This window comes from Squalius cephalus, assembly GCF_949319135.1.
Source record: "Squalius cephalus genome assembly, chromosome: 22".
Classification (NCBI taxonomy): Eukaryota; Metazoa; Chordata; class Actinopteri; order Cypriniformes; family Leuciscidae; genus Squalius; species Squalius cephalus.
In genome coordinates this window covers 23,749,954-23,768,012 of record NC_137143.1, presented here as the reverse complement: position 1 = coordinate 23,768,012, position 18,059 = coordinate 23,749,954, and the positions used below count along the sequence as shown (strand labels likewise).

The 18,059-nt window shown below is 38.1% G+C and overlaps 1 protein-coding gene across 2 annotated transcripts in view; it reads right to left on the bottom strand.

Moving 5' to 3' along the window:
* The window catches only part of ephb2b (eph receptor B2b), a 160,904-nt gene that overhangs the window by 77,516 nt on the left and 65,329 nt on the right, over positions 1-18,059 (bottom strand). For both annotated transcript variants that reach the window (XM_079856698.1, XM_079856697.1), the window contains one exon: positions 589-668. In XM_079856698.1, coding sequence (XP_079712824.1) covers positions 589-666 — 78 coding nt within the window. In that variant the 5' untranslated portion in view covers positions 667-668. The remainder of the gene's footprint in view (positions 1-588; positions 669-18,059) is intronic.

The window sequence follows — 18,059 nt, the reverse complement described above, 5'->3', positions numbered from 1 at the left end:
TTAATATTGATTGCTCTAATCAGTACAGGGGAAAAAAGCTGCGTGCCCTCAGGTTCGAAGAGAAGATGGTGAGCAAAATGATTTCTAAAGAACTTTGAAGTTGCTCAGCCACATTGTCAGAATTCTATCCTCTTTTCTTCTTCCATTTTTTAGTCTCTCTGTCTCTCTCAGTCTTCCATTTTTATTTTACTGCTTCCAGACGCATGGAATGGTATAATTTAAACCATCCCCCCAAACAGACACAGAAGCATAAATAATTGAAGAAAAATAGGGAGTGTTTTTTTAGAAATAGACCAGCAAATTACTCAGGAATATATTTTTCTTCCCCCGATCTGTTCGGAAGAACATAGATCTTGGTGTCGGGGAGGAGACGATGAATTGCTCCTGACCAGTGGGCGCTGAGCAGGCATGAGCCTACATGGATGAAACCTAGTCTTAGTGGCACTATATCCAGTTTCTGTCATAATCATCAGAGTAGTAGGATTAATTGATCATTTCATGTAACCTCAGTAAACTGTGTGCAATAAAAAGACTAACTGAATTAGAAAAAGAAATCTGTTAATATATAGACACATTAAGAGAACTTACACTATTGTCACTTGTCCCCGACAACGGATATACTGTCCAGCCAAGCTCTGCGGTCGCTGTGGTGGAATCCATCAACATTTCTGTGGAAGTAGGAGGAAACATAAAAAGGTTACACATCCAGGTCATGCTTTGTACAATGTTTAATGTCTGTGAGTTCATATACAAATATCACCCACAGAAACTAGCAATCTTTCATTTATCTTCAATAAACAGAGTGAGGGAAATTGCTAATGTTGTCTCAATTAACTCCAAGAGGTTCCTAAATTACAAACAAAACCAGAACAAACACACTCTGACGTTAACACCCAATACAGAGCTTAATCGCTTTTTATCCCCAGTCTTTGCTTAAGGAAATGCTGGGGAAGAATAAAAACCTATGAATATTTCATATATTTCCATGCATTAGCATCATTCTTTATCCAGACATTTATAGAGGCTTGTGATACCACTTAACCAACTGCTCCATAAAATACTATCAACACGTTTGACACGAATCAGCCTTAAATCTGTTTCGATATTACAGCTGTCTCCAGTAGTAAAGATGAAAAATGCTGTAAAATCAAGAAGGGGGCAGGAAATAGTGGGTTCTGCTTCCCTGCTGTTTGATTCTGCCAAGATATTTTACAGACAACAGCACACTATCAGGCTCCACCACTGCAGAGGTTACATGGGTACAGGATGTAGGTAAGCAGTTGGACAACGATGAGATAACCACCAGAGACATTTTAATAATGACATGGCAGCGTACTGATACTGAGAAAGGCTAATCTTTTACAGACCTTACAATGCCTGTGCAGGCAAATGTATATTGCATCGTTCTAGGCATAGCTAAATTTGTGTTCAGATTGACTTCTCTTATCACAGTACTAGGGATGTCACTAATGGCGATTATTTTGGTAATTGTGTAAAAAGGGTTAAAACTTCATTTTGAAATCGTGATGAACAGTTCGCATATTTTATTGATAGTTATTGATGTATTCTCCTGGGTTGGCTTAGGTTTATAAATGATTTACATTAAAATCTGATGAAATGGCGCACATCGCGTTCCCAGATGAATGTTATAAGCAACTCAAACTGCAGAGATGGAGTTTGAGATGCTCCACACATGTAAATGATAAAAGTTTGTGTGGAGCAGCATTTACTGTGAACGGAGCCACTCTGAGATGCACGCAAACTACACACATGTAAATAAAGTAGATATATTAAACCCGAGGATTTTTTTTTAAATGGAGTACTCGAATTTAATTGAGGAATTAAGACAGTCCTTCACAGTAAACAGTTTGGGTCACCATTTATATGTGTACAGGATTTGAAACCACTTGAAAATACTATTTTCATGCCAAACAAGACAAGTGAATTTTAATTTGTTTTGCACATACTGCGTGCTAATATGAAAGTTAATTTAAAATATAGCCTATTGTAGCTGAGTTTTTCAAATATTGTGACTAAAATATAATTCTGCTGCCTCCTAATATCCTAATATTTTGGGGGATTAAAATGTGTAAACTGTGCTTGGCGTTGATGCTAAATCCACACATTTGAAAATATAAATCTAATAATGCTGACAGCAAAAAATAAAAATCACTAAACAGGTGAAGCGCTGCCTCATCAATATTCAGCATGGAAATAATGGCTTTTAAATCAGTTATCACTCAAAAAGCTCCATAAATAGCCCCTCTGTGTACATTTGCATCAAAAATGAATGCGTACATTCTTCTTCCCTAGATAAAACATTAATATTCTACAGTTTGTATAGGGACAAGCATTTTATACATGCCTTCATAGTAAAGAAACTGCAGATTTGAGTGCCACTGAAAGGGGACGAATTATAATCAGATGAAAGATGACCGTTTGGTTGAATAGAAATCAGTCTAATAACAATTACTTCAATTACTCCAGCTGTTCAACATCAGCTCAGACCTTCAAGTAACAATTCACCCACTCGTTCTGTGCTGAGACTGCAAGGTTGGAGAAAAAAAATCTAGTAACTGGAGGCCAGTTACTCTACTTCTACTGATTAGTTGGTGTTAAAGAACATCTCAAGTAATTGGGGTCAAAGAGAACACATTTTGCCGTCTGGGGTCCTCAGAGGCACGGGGATGATAGTTCTCAGTTCAGATTGGCCGTCAGTCGTCCCATGTGAATATTCCATGTTATCGCATTGATGGCTTAATTAATTTCCTCTAGTAATTAGAGTAAGACTAAGTTGTTAGACTTTTGGAGGGAAATAGAGGAAGTTTGTGTTTTATCACAGTCGAATGCAGCTGTTTTGACTTCCTTTTACAAGCATCAGAGTACAAAACGTCTTTCAGAGCCTCAGCTTGGGGCCAACTAATTACCAGTCTTAGCTATTGGAAATACTTATTCATTTACAGAATTTTCATTAATCTTGCATTAGGCTATTTGATCATTTTAAATGCGCTTTCGAACGCTGGTTGCAATTAAGACGGGCCTTGAAAACGACAGCGATTTTGAAGGAAAACAGTAAGTGTACTGTTTGGGGCTGTGCAGAGGAACGCAGCCTTTCGGGCATGTCTCTATACCTCAGATTCCCTCTGAATTATATTCCAGGAAAAACCAAAAGCATTCAATGAAAAAAACTACATGTGGGTCCAATTTATTTGAAAAAGGACATATTCCATCTCTAAGGCACACAAATTTAAGCTAAATTACATGATTATCACTAAGCCTAAAATTTATATTCAGAGACTCATGAAACTTACTCTGGATGTCCATTCATAGCAGTCTAAAATGAAGATCTGCTTTCAGTTGGTACACAGAGGTGAAATCAAAATGCAATAATGGGACATAATAAACAATAGAATTGAAAAAGTGGCAAAGTCAATTTTCTAACCTCATGCCGAGGACTTGTGGGCATGTGGTCCTTTATAAAGCACCATGAGTGCATTGACTAGCGGTGAGGTAAACATTCTTTCCCTTTCATAAGCTCCTGTGCTTTATACGCTACTGCTTTTCGCAGTCTGGAAGAGTGATGCACTGCCTGTCCTGTACCGCACGATGGATAACCCCCCAACCAGAGGCCTCATGCGTACTCAGAGCCAAGCTAGAGATTTACGACTCCCCGCAGTTATGGCCGTACCTCACTGCTACGACTTGCTTCCAGCTCTTCATCCTCTGTGACGAGGTAAACCAGAGGGGTCTCTTGGCTCCACAGGACTCTCTTATGGACTTTTTGAAGAGAGTGGTGGATGTGGCACCATGAGGATTGAATGTGTTTATGCTCACACCACGTCTGGAGGTGACAACACATTCCATCCAGGGCCTATGAATAAGCCTGAGTCATTGTAAGGTCCAGCACAGACACCATTTTAAGACCCAGGAGGATGGGTGAGTTTAAGCTTTTCAACAGGAATCATTTTTATGAATTTTCCCAATGTGAATATGTAATGGTAGGAGGAGCTTTCTGACCGCTTAGTAAAATACCTTCTCAGAGTATAATGGAGTTCAAGACATCTTGCTTATGCTTCACACTCATATTACTCACATTTTACCTGAGTTTGTGGTCCGAATTGAGTGTGATGAGATAAAAACAATGTGTACTGCAAAATAATTGATTTACACAAAAACAGTGCAACCCTATTCATGAATAAATTAGGGATGAACGATATATCGGCCACCATATTGGTATCGGCTCATTTTGTTCATTTTTAATGTAATCGTTATCAGCCCAATAAGAACATTTGACCGATATATTAAAGCTGATAAATAATGGATTATTTCCTTCAGCTGAGACACTTGAGATGCGAACTGTTCACCATGATGGTTTTGAATTGCTTGAAATATGATTGGAATCACTTAAAAAAGGAAAATACTGTTAAGTGCAACATGTGCAGCGCAAGTCTGTCATATAGCCTAAGCTACATATAATTATTATGAGAACATTATAATTGTGTGTTTGGGTCATGGCTTAATGGTGAGGCTTTTATTTTTGTAATCAGGCTCTCAAAAATTATATAAAAATTTGAGTTTAGATTTATCAGCCAATATATCGGTTATCGGCATTTAAATACAAAGATTTATCGGTTATCGGTATCGGCCAAAATTTGAATATGCATCCCTAGAATAAATGACTCTTATAATCTGTTCTTTTAAGTGAACTAGAAACATACAGCACAACTAATATAGTCTGATTCATGCACAACTTACTCTTTTGAACCACTCCTTTTAAACAATCATTCAAAAAGACTTCAAAATCAGTGTGAAGTTGAACCCTATCATTTGAATCTTTCTGACGAATCCACTGAACTCACTGAATCCATCTGGTAATATATTCAAATACAGTAAAAGCACAGATGATACAGATACATATAGATGATGCATAGATATTGATGAAAACAGAGAGATTTTGAGGTTTTCTACAAACTTTCATATAGTAGTTTGTAACAAAAGAGTTCATAACTTTATAATAATTTTACTAATTAAATGTAATTTAAAGCTTATTTAAAAAAAAAAATCTTGATTGTGTTGATTATTATATGTGTTAGCCTAAATAAATATCTGAAATTTACCCAAATGAATTGTAAACAAATCAATTTTGAACTGAATTGAAAGCTTGTGAATCTGAATCTAAATCAGGCCATATGTATTGATGACCCAGCCCTTGTTTTCGCTGGGATTTAGGGTGCCATGGCATTTCATCCGAAGGTTAGAAAGGCCAGCTGTTCATTGCAAGGCTGTAAACAAAAGGAGCCTCTGAACACCAGTCCACGTTAATTGATAGGAAACAGGATCCTTTCAGACCAGGGATTACTGTTGGGAAAATTGATTGGTCAGCAGCTATGCTCCTGAGCCAGAAAGTGGCACCTGTTAAAATTGCTACTTTTAAAAAGGCCAGAGAAAGCTATTTAGGGAACGCTGCCGTGTAAAATGGCTACACGGATCATTAATAGGAGGGTCTGTTTATTTGGGGAGGTGATTAGGGTTTAAGCTGTAGACCACAGAATGCCACACACACTTGTTGCACAGTCACTGGACTGTAGCCACTTCACACAGTCATAGATTCAGTGACCTTGAATCTAGGCCTGTTTCCAAATCTGCATCAAGAAATGTCAACTTGGAATGATAAATGGAAAGTCTTCGGATGATAATTCCATTTCCTAAAGAATCCCTAATATCTCTAATACCTGTGTATGTCTGTGGCTGATTTTATATACTCTCCTGAGGATGCTTCCGGAGAAAGCGGCTTGGCTGACTCTAACTCAATTATGTGGGTGGGCTAGTTATGACAGAAGACTATGGTATCATTATTCTGAAACTTGCAGAGGTGTATGTGGAGAGACTGACTGAAATGTTTTGGCAGCTAATGCCCAACAAACCTCCCCTTGCCCTTGGATAGAGCATGGCGGTGCTTCAGACGAGTACTGGCTTCCAAACAGCCAAGGCCAAAATTCACATCAGTGACTCACAAGCAGCATGTAGAAGCACTGGTAACACTTCAGAACAAGGCTCAATTTGTTAATACTAACAATTTAACAATTTAAAGCCGCAATGTACAGAACATCACAGAAAGATATAGAAGAAAATGTATAAAAACATTTTGGATTAAATTAATTAAATCAAATTAAATCGGCTAAACTGCCTGTGCGAAGACGCTCTAAGTAGCCTAGGCCTACAGTGCAACATGAATGCACTGAAAAACAATTAATTAACAGAATTAAATTAGAACAGAATATACCTTTCTAATAAATAAAAATACAAAACGAAATAAGTCATAATCAAGTTTCTAGATTCAGAACAAATGTGTGCAAATTGCCTAAAGTGCAGGGGAAAATATATTCAGAACACAAGCCACAAATAGTTCAATTAGATAACCCTGAGTGACCAATTAATCAAATTAAACTAAAGAAAATATTAAAATAACTAAAGTATGGCCAGAATTGTCAACTTTGTCTTTTGTGTGCGCACATAAAATACTTTCTAAAACTATTAACGTGAAAAACGTTTAACGGCTTAATGTCCAAAAACTTTTATATTAAAAGATCAAATTCTGTACACACCTTATTAATAAAGCATACTATATAGCCTAAAGCAGGGGTCTCCAACCCTGCTCCTGGAGGGCTACTGTCCTGCAGACTTCAGGTCCAACCCTGTTCCAACACACCTGCCTGTAATTATCAAGCAACCCTGAACAGCTTGATTAGCTGGTCCAGGTGTGTTTGATTGGGGTTGGAGCTAAAATCTGCAGGACTGTAGCCCTCCAGGAGCAGGGTTGGAGACACCTGGCCTAAAGAAAAGCAGATAAGCCCAGAATATGAACACAACGTGTTTAAGTAGGCTGCTACATGTTAAGTATTTTCCTCCCATAGAAAACCGTTAAAGAAAACGCTTTACGTGACTTCCTCTATAGGAGGAACACATTGCGTTCATATTCTGGGTTCATCTGCTTATCTGCACATAGTATGGTTTCTTAATAAGGTGTGTAGCCTACAGCGTTTTAAAAGCTTTTTTCACGTTAAGCGTTTTAGAATGTCCCGAGGAAAACCAGCTTGTTAACGTTGGCCAGCAGAAGTGCGATCATGGTTTTCCTGATGCTAAATCCAGCCTTGGAGAATATCCTTTCTGATGGTGTGCATCCACACTTTAGATTGTCTTATCCCAGACATTGTTAAAGATTTAAATCCCTGCTGCCAAGACTCTCCTCTGTCGGTCACGGATCGAAAGTGAAACTTCTGTCACGGGGTGTGTGGATTTATTCACGCACGTTAAAAATATTTATTAAAAGCTTCTATCTTTGCACATTTTTATTTACACCATTATCATAATAGGCTGTAGCCTATATTAACATATTGACAGAAAACCGGTAGTTTTATGTGAAATCAAACATTGAGCACCCTCATATAGCCAAAATGGCATGATCTTCGTTTAATAACACCTCAGCGAAGATTCGACCGTGAGATTGGTAGTCGAATCAGGCTCCTCCTATCAAAGCACTGAATCATCAACTATTTGGGGTCACATATATATATTTTATTTATTTTTTTTTATTTTTTTTTACAGCATTTATTAATCTTGGTTAATGTTTATTAATAGACAATTTTTTAAAGAAATGTAATACTTTTATTCAGCAAGGATGCATCAAAATGATCAAAAGTGACAGGATGTATCGGTCAATAATCGGTATTTGTCGATAAAAGCAATTATTTTCACTATCGGCCATCAGCTGACTGTATAAAAACATATGATGATCCGATAATCAGGGCCGATTATATCCTGTCTTTCAAAGGAGGACGTAAAAACTTGTCAGACTGCTTTTTCATACTGTGTAAGAAGGAAATGTCTCATGTTGAATTTAGGGCTGTCGAAGTTCAGGCAACACAAACGCAACAAATTAGCAGTTAAAAATTAGTGCTGCTAAAGCAGGCTTTTTTTGACCTTATGAATCACTTGTAGTTCAAGCCAGGGTTGCCAGGTCCGTGTTTTTTTTTTTCCTTACACCAAACATTATTTGTAGCGTACCTGCCATCTAATAAATCACAAAGAACTTTGTGCTTTACTCCTTGTGGTAAGAAACAAAGTCTCAGCTTTCAAATTCTGTCCATTGTATCACGAAATTCAAACAATAAATAGAGTTTTGAAGCTCTTAAGCTCTTAGTTTTGAAGCATGTGACGTGACAGATCGCTGTAGTGCTTCAGGTCAAGTGGCAGCGTGGAGAGCGAGTCATTTCTTCCACTTTAAAAGTTATAACATGCAAAAAACATGCATGAACATCGAATGTTGAAAGATACAGTACAACTATGTAATGTAATCGCTCAATGTTTCAACTGCGGAAAGACGTCAATAAAACTATCACATTATATATGAGCATATAAATCATTATCACATGTTGCATTTACCTCAGGGAAGTTATCAAGTGTTCACAGTTCCACTAGAGGAGCTTATTTACTGTTAAGTATGCTTGCTTGAATACATTTGCCATGAAGACAAGTGTGTATGAAAACTACTTTAAGTGCAACTGAGTTGTATACAAACATTTCAGTTTGTATTTGAGTGTGATTATTATAGGCCTATATGAAAATAATTGGCAGTAGAATATAATAGCTCTGCTGTTAATTTCAACCTCTAATAATATAGTAATGTTCCAAATGAGAGGGTTCCTTGAGCATTTGGTATCAGTAGATATTCTGAATAATCATCTCTCGGTATTTGCAGAGAAACTTAGTATCGGTAATGGCGCTGAAAATTCAGCATTGTCATCACATAAATGGCATAATATCTAAATAGATACAAACAGAAAACAGTTATTTTAAATTGTAATAATATTCACAATATTACCGTTATCACTGTCTTTCTGATCAAACAAATGCAGCCTTGGTGAGCATAAGAGACTTACTGACTATTAATTTTTGAACGGTAGTGTATCTGTTGTTCATTGTTAAAATAAATAAAATAATTTAATTTAATAAAATTAAAATAAATTAAATACATTTTGGTAAATATTAAATAAAATAATATTAACCACAATGTATAAATGCTGTGAAAGTACTACTCATTGTAAGTTTATGCTAGCCATAATATTACAAAAATAAAATAGAACCCTACTGTAAAGCACTTTGGACACTAATACCATCTGTTTCCCAGTGCACCTTATTTTCCTGTAAGGACACAAAATAATAACTAATGATTAAGATTAGCCCATTGCACCATGATTAAGAATAACATCACTCCTTGTCAGTCAGTCTGTTATGAAAAAGAGAAATACTGTGTAAGATTTGCAAACCCTCTGATATCAAAATGTTTCCTCATTAGAAGCAGCAGTACTGTACGCTCCAGGCACATGCTCCAGCACAGATTAGAGAAGTCATCTCTACTATGCAGCCATTTGTTCCTCTCAGGCATGTAACCTCACGCTGTTCTCTCTGAGACACACCTGAAAAATTAAAGCTAGTTGGGGTGGGAATACATTAGAATCGAAATGAGTAGTTAGGGCATCTGAGCGATAACCACATTGCTGTTGCTGCTATTCAGCTCAGGCAAATACTTTTACATATACGACAAGAAACCACAGAAGAGGTAATTAATGCAGGATCGATGTAACACTAGGATCTTGCTGCAATTTACCGAAGGGCCCGGAGAAACCATTTGATCTGAGTGGCATGTGTACGTGATAATGACGTTCATATGTCACGTTGAAGGGTAGAGGCCCGTGTGGTTGGAATGATGAGTGAACACCGCGCCGCAGCTCTGACGTGCCCCTAGTCGTCCAGAAATCTTTCAGCACAACGAGGGTCAATTAGGTGGAGTGCACATAACCGCCGCATTACAGAATTGCTTTGTATGGTAATTGAGTCCGTATGCCAGAGCATACGGCACCCAGAACGTGCTTGGAGAGTAAGGGTTTAATCCAGGAAGGTGGCAGATCCCCAAACCCCACCAGCATTACTTTAGGGGCTTGTGAGGACCAAAACAGAATCTGTTATACTTCAGATACATCCGCGGAGAGGTCTCTCACTCTCTCTCTCTCTCAAGGAGATTAATGAATGCTCTGGGATTATGGTCGGGCTACTAAATGCTGAATTTAGGGGTCAGATGATGATGATGATGATGATGTAGGGAAGTGTGGAGGGATGTGGAAAGGAAGGCAGAAATAAAAGTGGACTCAGCCAACACAGAGTATCAGTGTGTTTCAGAGGAAGAGGAAGCGGGTGGTTGATTTTGGCAGTGTGCGGTTCCTTGTGAAATATGCTACCACACAGTCGGCGGAGCGTTCCTGACTGCTTGACACAATGATGTAGCTCTGAATTCCCAGGGTTCAACACGGGACATACTATGGTAATTCTCCATCCTTACATAGCCGACTAGCACATCATTCAAGACCGCTAAGGGTTGAAAAAGAGTTATACCAAAATAGAAATTAGGGAAAACACTGCATTTCTTTATCTTCCACTCAGACACATTGAAAGATGCCCACCCCCCCCTCTCTCTCTCTCTCTCTCTCTCTCAACAAATGAGATGTCCTTGGCTACTCTCTAATTTGTGTTTGTCTCAAGGCCAGTCCCTCAAATCAATCCCAGCGCCTCTTTAGCAGTTTGTTTAAATGGGTTGGTGTTTCGTCAGTGAAAAGCTTAATTATTTACTTTGAATGTGCCTCACAAAGGGACCACGAAATGTTAATTGCAAGCTGCACTCACTCTTTCCCTTTTTCAAACCCTTCTCGCTTGTGTTGGGATCCGGCTTCAGATGATTGGCTGTGTCTGACAACACGATGGAGAGAGCTGACAGACAAACTGCCTTTCCAACCGATCGCTATTCCAAAGCAGATCAGAACACAGACGATGGACCTTACATCATATTGGATTATAAAATCCTATTCTTCCTGCCAACCATTTAAGCACTGTGGTCTTTCCATGCTTCGAAATATGTTTTTGCTGTTAAGGAGGCTAGATGGTGTGCCGCCAACTTGTGAGATGCTAAGGGCTAATGTGTTTTGGTTTTCAAAGAACACCGTATTTAAAAACCATTACAGCTGCTGCAATGTAAATCAAGTGTCATAAATGAATCATTCTACAGTATGGCTGCATAAATATAATAATGTGAGCAGGAAGATTTAGATTTAGAAAAGGGGCTGCACAATGAATCGAAATAAAATTAAAATTGCAATTATTAAACCGCAAAAGACTACGTTTTTTACATTAACAGTGAAAAAAAACTAAATGTGCAAGGTTTACTTCACTTTTACATTTGCATAATAAACTTTTGCCAACTACACACAGAAACTTTTCTTTTTTTTTGCCAAAATAAAAGCTGGAGAATTTAACATCAAGTAATGCCATGTGAAAGTACGAAAGAAATGTATTACGTTTGTGATGTTACTAATCGAATGTTAAAATCATCATCATCATCAACAAGCCCCATTTCTAACAGAAAGCTGAAATTCTAGGAATAGACCATCCTTATTTGCAAGGGTGTAGAAGATCAATACCTTCTGACAGTGTTGCATCAGAGCAAGAATACCTGCAAGGGAACTGACTTCGTAAAGGAGCATGAAAAAGAAAGCTGACAGGTTTAGAAACATCACCACGGATCAAGTTGATGAAAATGATAATTGCCAGCATCCTACACCTTGCCCGCAAGCCATAGACCAAAGCAATGACGATTAAAAATGTGTACATTGTGCATGCATCATGAACACAGAGGAATCCAATTAGTCACGGCTGTGCGGTTTGGAGGTTTGCAATACATGCTGATTCCTTTCTTCTGACACAGCGTGGTAAGGATATGCCTCTCCTGGGCTTCTTGTACAGCGTGGGCCCTCTGAACAAGGGATGTATGTTCTAGTCTCGGTGACTAATGATCGGAGATGCATTGTATTCCAACTTAATATACTGTATATTGTGACAGCAGAATAAAGATATTGTACTATGGATTTGAAACATCACACATGGGACCCTTCTTCAGGTTGACCCATGAACAAAATAATGTATTCCAGTTGCATCTCGATTTCTTTAGGTTTATCTTGTGTTGCAAGTTGCATGCTCTTTGAATAACCCCAACAGGGAGCACAAAGATAATGCATCCAATAGCTTCGTTCCTCAGAGTGTTCTGCAATGAAAAACCAAACATGACCCCTTTTATAGTTGTCCAAACAACCATCACCAAATAAACCCTCTCCTTCCCCTTGTGATTGCATTAACAAGTCAGTTTTGCTTGGTCATTAACCTGCCAAAACAATGGTTTATTGCGTGTTTTATGAGCTAAAAGATCCTTTAAAACAATCAGTAAAATTTGCTAACAGTCAGCGTAATTCTGTGCTGGGATCTTCTCATTGATATGGGATTCCCAGGAACCTATGCGAGTCCTCCACGCAAGCCAAGAAAGCTCTCTTGGAGGAGGAAGCCACAGATGGGCCACTCGCAAACTGTCAGAAACAGACGCTGCTCTACAACACCCTGTTGTGTTCCAGAACCAACTGCAGACAGATAAATATTCATAAGAGTGAAGGAGACGTGTGGCTACAGGTTTCCTCTCTCTGATATCCTTTTGAATATTTAAATCTGGCCATAAGGGACCCTGGACTTTCCTAGACTCACGAGGTTAACCTCAAACAGGAGGTTTGATCTCCTTCTGCTAGCTTTGGAGAAGAGTTACAGTGCTGCATATTTACATTCATAGATTTGGCAGATGGTTTTATCCAAAGTGACTCTCAGCGATATACATTTCTCATTTTACCAGAGAATCGAACCCCTGACCTAGGTGTTGCTACCGCCATGTTCTACCAGTTGAACAATTATTGAGGCTGCAGTGACATATTAGACCTCATAATTGTCAGACATTTGTGACCATGCTAATTTATTGCTATATAAGACTATACAATTTTTGATTACTTAGATATCACAGAAAACATACTATAAAAATCTAAAATGATTAGTCTGGGATCTATAAATCACAAAGAGGCGGAAAGAGGCAGGCTTGTATTATAAAGAGGGTAAAGGTCAAATATTGAAGCTGCACTCACCTGCACTGCAATTTTAGATGTGTCATTATAACACTAATGAAAGTGAACACTTCACGTCATGCAGAATAGGCCCTGTGGCCGTCTAACACCTCAGAAGAGAATCCACTCCGACAGAAGAGGGAAAACAGCACCATTTAAACCTGAATGGTTTGAATTTACTGTTCGAATGATCATGATGTTACAGCAGCCTGAGGCTGGATACAGATGGTGGAGGGATAGCAAATCCAATGCATGCTTGCTAGCACTTCATAACTAAACACTGTTCAATATGCCATGACCTTTCACATAAAGATTTTTGGCATTTTGCAGTGTCCTTGTTACACGTTACATGCAGTTACTATAGTAAATAACTATAAATTATGCATAATTACATGCAACTAACCCTAAAGAAAACCCTAATCCTAACACTATAGTAAGTACATGTAGCCTAGTTAATATTACAATATTTAAATGTATAATTATACTGTAAAAACAACCCTTAAAATAAAGTATAAATAGATTTTTATATTTAAAATATATATATATATATATATAAATATAATGAAAAATCAAAAGAAATTTAGCATTGAACGTTTTTTAAATATTAATAAATATTTAAATGCACGGATCCAAACTCACAAAAAATCCTGTTTGGAACAAGATTTAATGTTTAGGGCAATTAGTGCACATTTTGAAGGCTGTAAGAACATGGTTTCAGCTCTGTCCTGATAAGGCGAGACATATGAGGCTGTAAATGTTTAATGAATGTCAATAAATAACAAATTTCTTAATAAGTAGTAGTCTCACGTATCTGAGCATCTACAGTGTATGTCACATCACATAATCAAATGGGTTGTAAACTGAGCATGCTTGACCACTCTCAACCGGATGTCATTTGGTCTAATATGAAAGGATTAGCTTACTCAGTTTCTGAAATAAGTCAATATCTTGCAGGCTTTCTTTTTAGCAGCCATGTGTGTCAAAAACCATGTGTGCCGGAGGGGACACTTCATTACCTTTCCCTCTTGTTCACATTAAATCCAGTGAATTGAAAACAATGTTTTTCAACATGAACACATGATGCTCCAAAGAGTTTTGAAATATAATAGGCTTAGTTCAAAAAGAACACATAAAATGGAACTAATGTGAATCAGATTTTATTTTGAATTGTGGAATACGCTTATGCTTTGCATTAAAAACAGAAAATGAATGGTGGTTGACTGAAACTATCATTTTAAACAAGTAAAAATCACACTGTTAATTATTAATTATGCAAAACACTACAAAACAAGGCCACAAATTATACTCAACAATCGAACAGAATCTCTAAAAGTAGGCTAACCTGGAAATTGAGGTTATTCAAAAGTAAAATGGCATTCATTTGACATGCCAAATAATAATAATAATAAAAAATGACAATGTAGCCTATTTCAAAGTAGAGCTTAGGAAGTCCTGCACTGATTATCCTGAACATCTAGTGCATTTAGTATCTGACTGGAGTCACTGGAGTCTGTTTTCATTTAAAAAGTGTCTTCATCAAAAACCTTGTAATAAAGCCAAAAGCCAAATATTAAACAAACAATAAGGTTTGAGGCTAAAAATATGTACAAAAACATCCAACGAGCATATGCTCAGTTTACAGAGATATCACAGTTACCATTAACACCTAGCATAATTACAGCATGATAATCAGCACTGCGACTCAGCAAAGGCGTGATGAGAAGCCATTTAGAGCAACAGCTTTTACACTCGATAAAGAAAAATTAAAAGTAGTGACCTGCTGGGCTGGATCACACCCTCAAATTACCCCCCTGGGTAATCCATAACCATCTCCCAAGTGCAAATTATTCAATCTGCTATAGTACGGAGTGTACTGCTGACACCCAATATGTTCATAATGCTGTGGCCTCATTACAAAAGCCTCTCTTTATTACCTGCAGCTGCGATTATGAACTTTACCTCGTTAATATCAATTCTGAGGCTTGATAATAGGTAATGGTTTCTTTCGACTGAGAGCGAGATCCATTAAAGACACAAGGGTAGATTTTCTTGTCGATACTTCTGAGGAGGGAGGCGCACAATGGCACTGAAAACGGGTTTTAAGGGGTCTGACGCGACAAGATGATCTCCTGCCAGTCGATGGAGTGCTGTCTGCCAAAGAACCACTTCATTGATATTTGTCAGCATGTAGGCCAGGGTTTCAATGCATAATCAATGCAAAGCTTCTCCTTACTATCCGTAGTAGTCTCTATTAAACCATAACTGGACATTATGAAAATGACCACTTATTCGACAAATGAGCATTAAAAGTGTGATGAGGTGGCTACAAACGCGGTGAAAAATCTGTAAGAGAACAGAAACGGTGTTATAGATAAGAACGATAGCCTGGAACGATTATTCTTGAGGCCTGACAGAAGCAGCGCCTTTAAGCTGTTATCCAGACCACGGACTGATGTTTTTATCTCTTCTGGATTTTTTATGGGTGGACCGTATCAGTTGCAGCTCCATCATGTTTCCTGACCCGAGGAGAAAAGCAGAGTTACTCTTCACACCCGTGACCACTTAACCAGGATCCCCCTACCAAGGGGTTGCACGTTAAAGGGAAAACTAAAAATGAGTGGAAAGTAAAAGCGCAGTCTCGCTGCAGATTCCAGGCCCGTGAGTTTGCTCGTCATCCCGGGATGAGTTATGGCTCCCTGTGGTCCTCTGGGAACTATAAACAAGAGCCTCTGGGGCGGCCTCCACTGCAGACCGCATGCACCGGACCATTATGTATCCGCTAGCTTGTTGCACCACCCAGACGCCACTAGCCAAGCACAAACACAAACACAATTCTGGAAAATGTGCTCCAGGACATTAGAGTGACCTGTTAAGTCACTCTGGACAGAAACTAGCTTTAGTTTTACTCAGATACTTGAGCCAAATGACAGAGAGTTTAAACCCATTGAGGGCTCTTATATGTCTAGCATTAATTCAATGCTTGTGGAACAGAAGTGAGGAAAGAGGCCCATGAGTGTGCAAGATTTCTGGGATGGATCTCGGTGCAGCTGTGGAGAGGGAAGCACAATATGTAGGGCAGCAAATTTATCGAGAACTTTCCTTGGAAGACCTTAACTGATGAGTCTCGGTCCGTAAACTCCCTCAGATGGAATTACTAACAGCTGAGGTGCACGACACCCATCTGAAATCTGAACTGCACAAAAATGTTGCAATATCACATAAGCGCCAACACAAACCATGCTTGTATTTCTTTAATTACTTTGAAATCGCAACATAATGAATCGGGAACACAAAAAATGTTGTCAGATGAAAAGAAAGCCGCTTGATCTTCAAATCCCAGACAGTTAAAAGACCATCAGACATCAGTGAATCTAATCAGTCGTACAACTGATGGGCCTCATTGCTTATCTAATGTTATGAATCAAAAGTTAAGCCCTCAAACAGATCTTGCACACAGACATCTCCATAATTCAGGATCCGCGCTGGACGTCTGTGTGGGCTGGAGTTCCTGTGATGAAGGGGTCAGTCAAGTGCACTTAGATTTCTGTGCTTCTAAGTTGACAGATGCTTTCAGGACTAGTGTTAATTTCGTTAATGAAATCTATGACGAAAAATGTTTGTCAAAAAGCTTTTTTCCCTATAACTAAGACAAAAGGATGACGAGATGACAATAAGGTCATTAAACGATAACTGTGACTATGCAATTTCGTTTAAGAAAAAGGACGAGACTAAAATGTAATTAATGAATAAAAACGTTGCCAAAACCTCTATTTTTGTCTAAGAAAAAAAGACAAAATATTACAGACTGCTGCACAAACCTCTACTACAAGTTTTTGTGTTTGCTTTTCTGTTAAAAGGATACATTTTCTGCCCGGTGTTTTACTTACTTTATCTTCACAATCTGACAACCATCCGCACGCACTCTCTCAACACTGCAGAAGAAGCGCCGAGCTGAAAACACTGAACACCAACAAACAATGAAGCTGGGTTTTAATATCTCCATGAGATATTCTGCTTAAATGAAAGTGTCATTCAGTCAGTCAGAGTTCTTTCATGAGCCACTTGCTCTGTTTGCAGTGACTAAATCTGCGATCAAACCTTCACAGTGATGAACTGTAACATGGTGATGAAAAAGCATGGATCTCGACAATATTGCTTGTGATTGTGGTTGCTGAATAAACATAGGTACGCAGCCTCTGTGTGAAGTCTTTTTTGCTGTTGTTTTAAAAGAAAAACATTAATGTAATTTGGAATTATTGGAATTACTATCAGGAATTTCGCTGATTTAAATTTTGATTTCTTTCTTGTTTTTGAAGTTTCTTGTTTTACCTGTTTTCATAATGTTGACAAAAAAAGTGTTACTTTATATGATAAATAGCCTATAGTAAATCAGTACACTAGATCAGTGGTTCCCAACCTTTTTTTGTCTGAGACCCCCTTTTTCCCAAGAAAATATTTTAGGGCCCCCCTTCACATTTAATGATATTATCGCTCTTGTAAGCTTGCAGCAAGGATGACAAAATATATTGTTTTCAAACAAACGGTGTTTACTATAACCAGATATGTTTATGCACAAATAATAGCCTATAATATTAAAAATACAATAACAAAAACATCATTAGGCCCTTTGTAATTTAAAAACGTAAGCCTTGGAGTAGCCTATAAATTGGCCCAATTTGAAATACAGTAACAAAAATATTCACACTGGTGTGTAGGTAAAAAAAGAAAGAAAAGAATATAGGCTATTACTAAATGACTGCTGTCTGGGACCTCAATACTTGCATGTTATTTGTGAGGCTTTATCAATGTGAGGCTTTATTTTTGACGCTTTTGGCGCTATAGCGAGCAATAATAAACTTGCGTTTATTAACAGAATAATGCGTCTTTCGGAAGATCATTGTAGCCGGAACTACTTCTCTCTGTGTGCGTCTATGATGAGTCACGCAGGTACTGGGCTACTCCGCAGCGGCAGTGATCCGATCTAGTGTAAAATAGTCCCAATGTAAACACTTATTATAG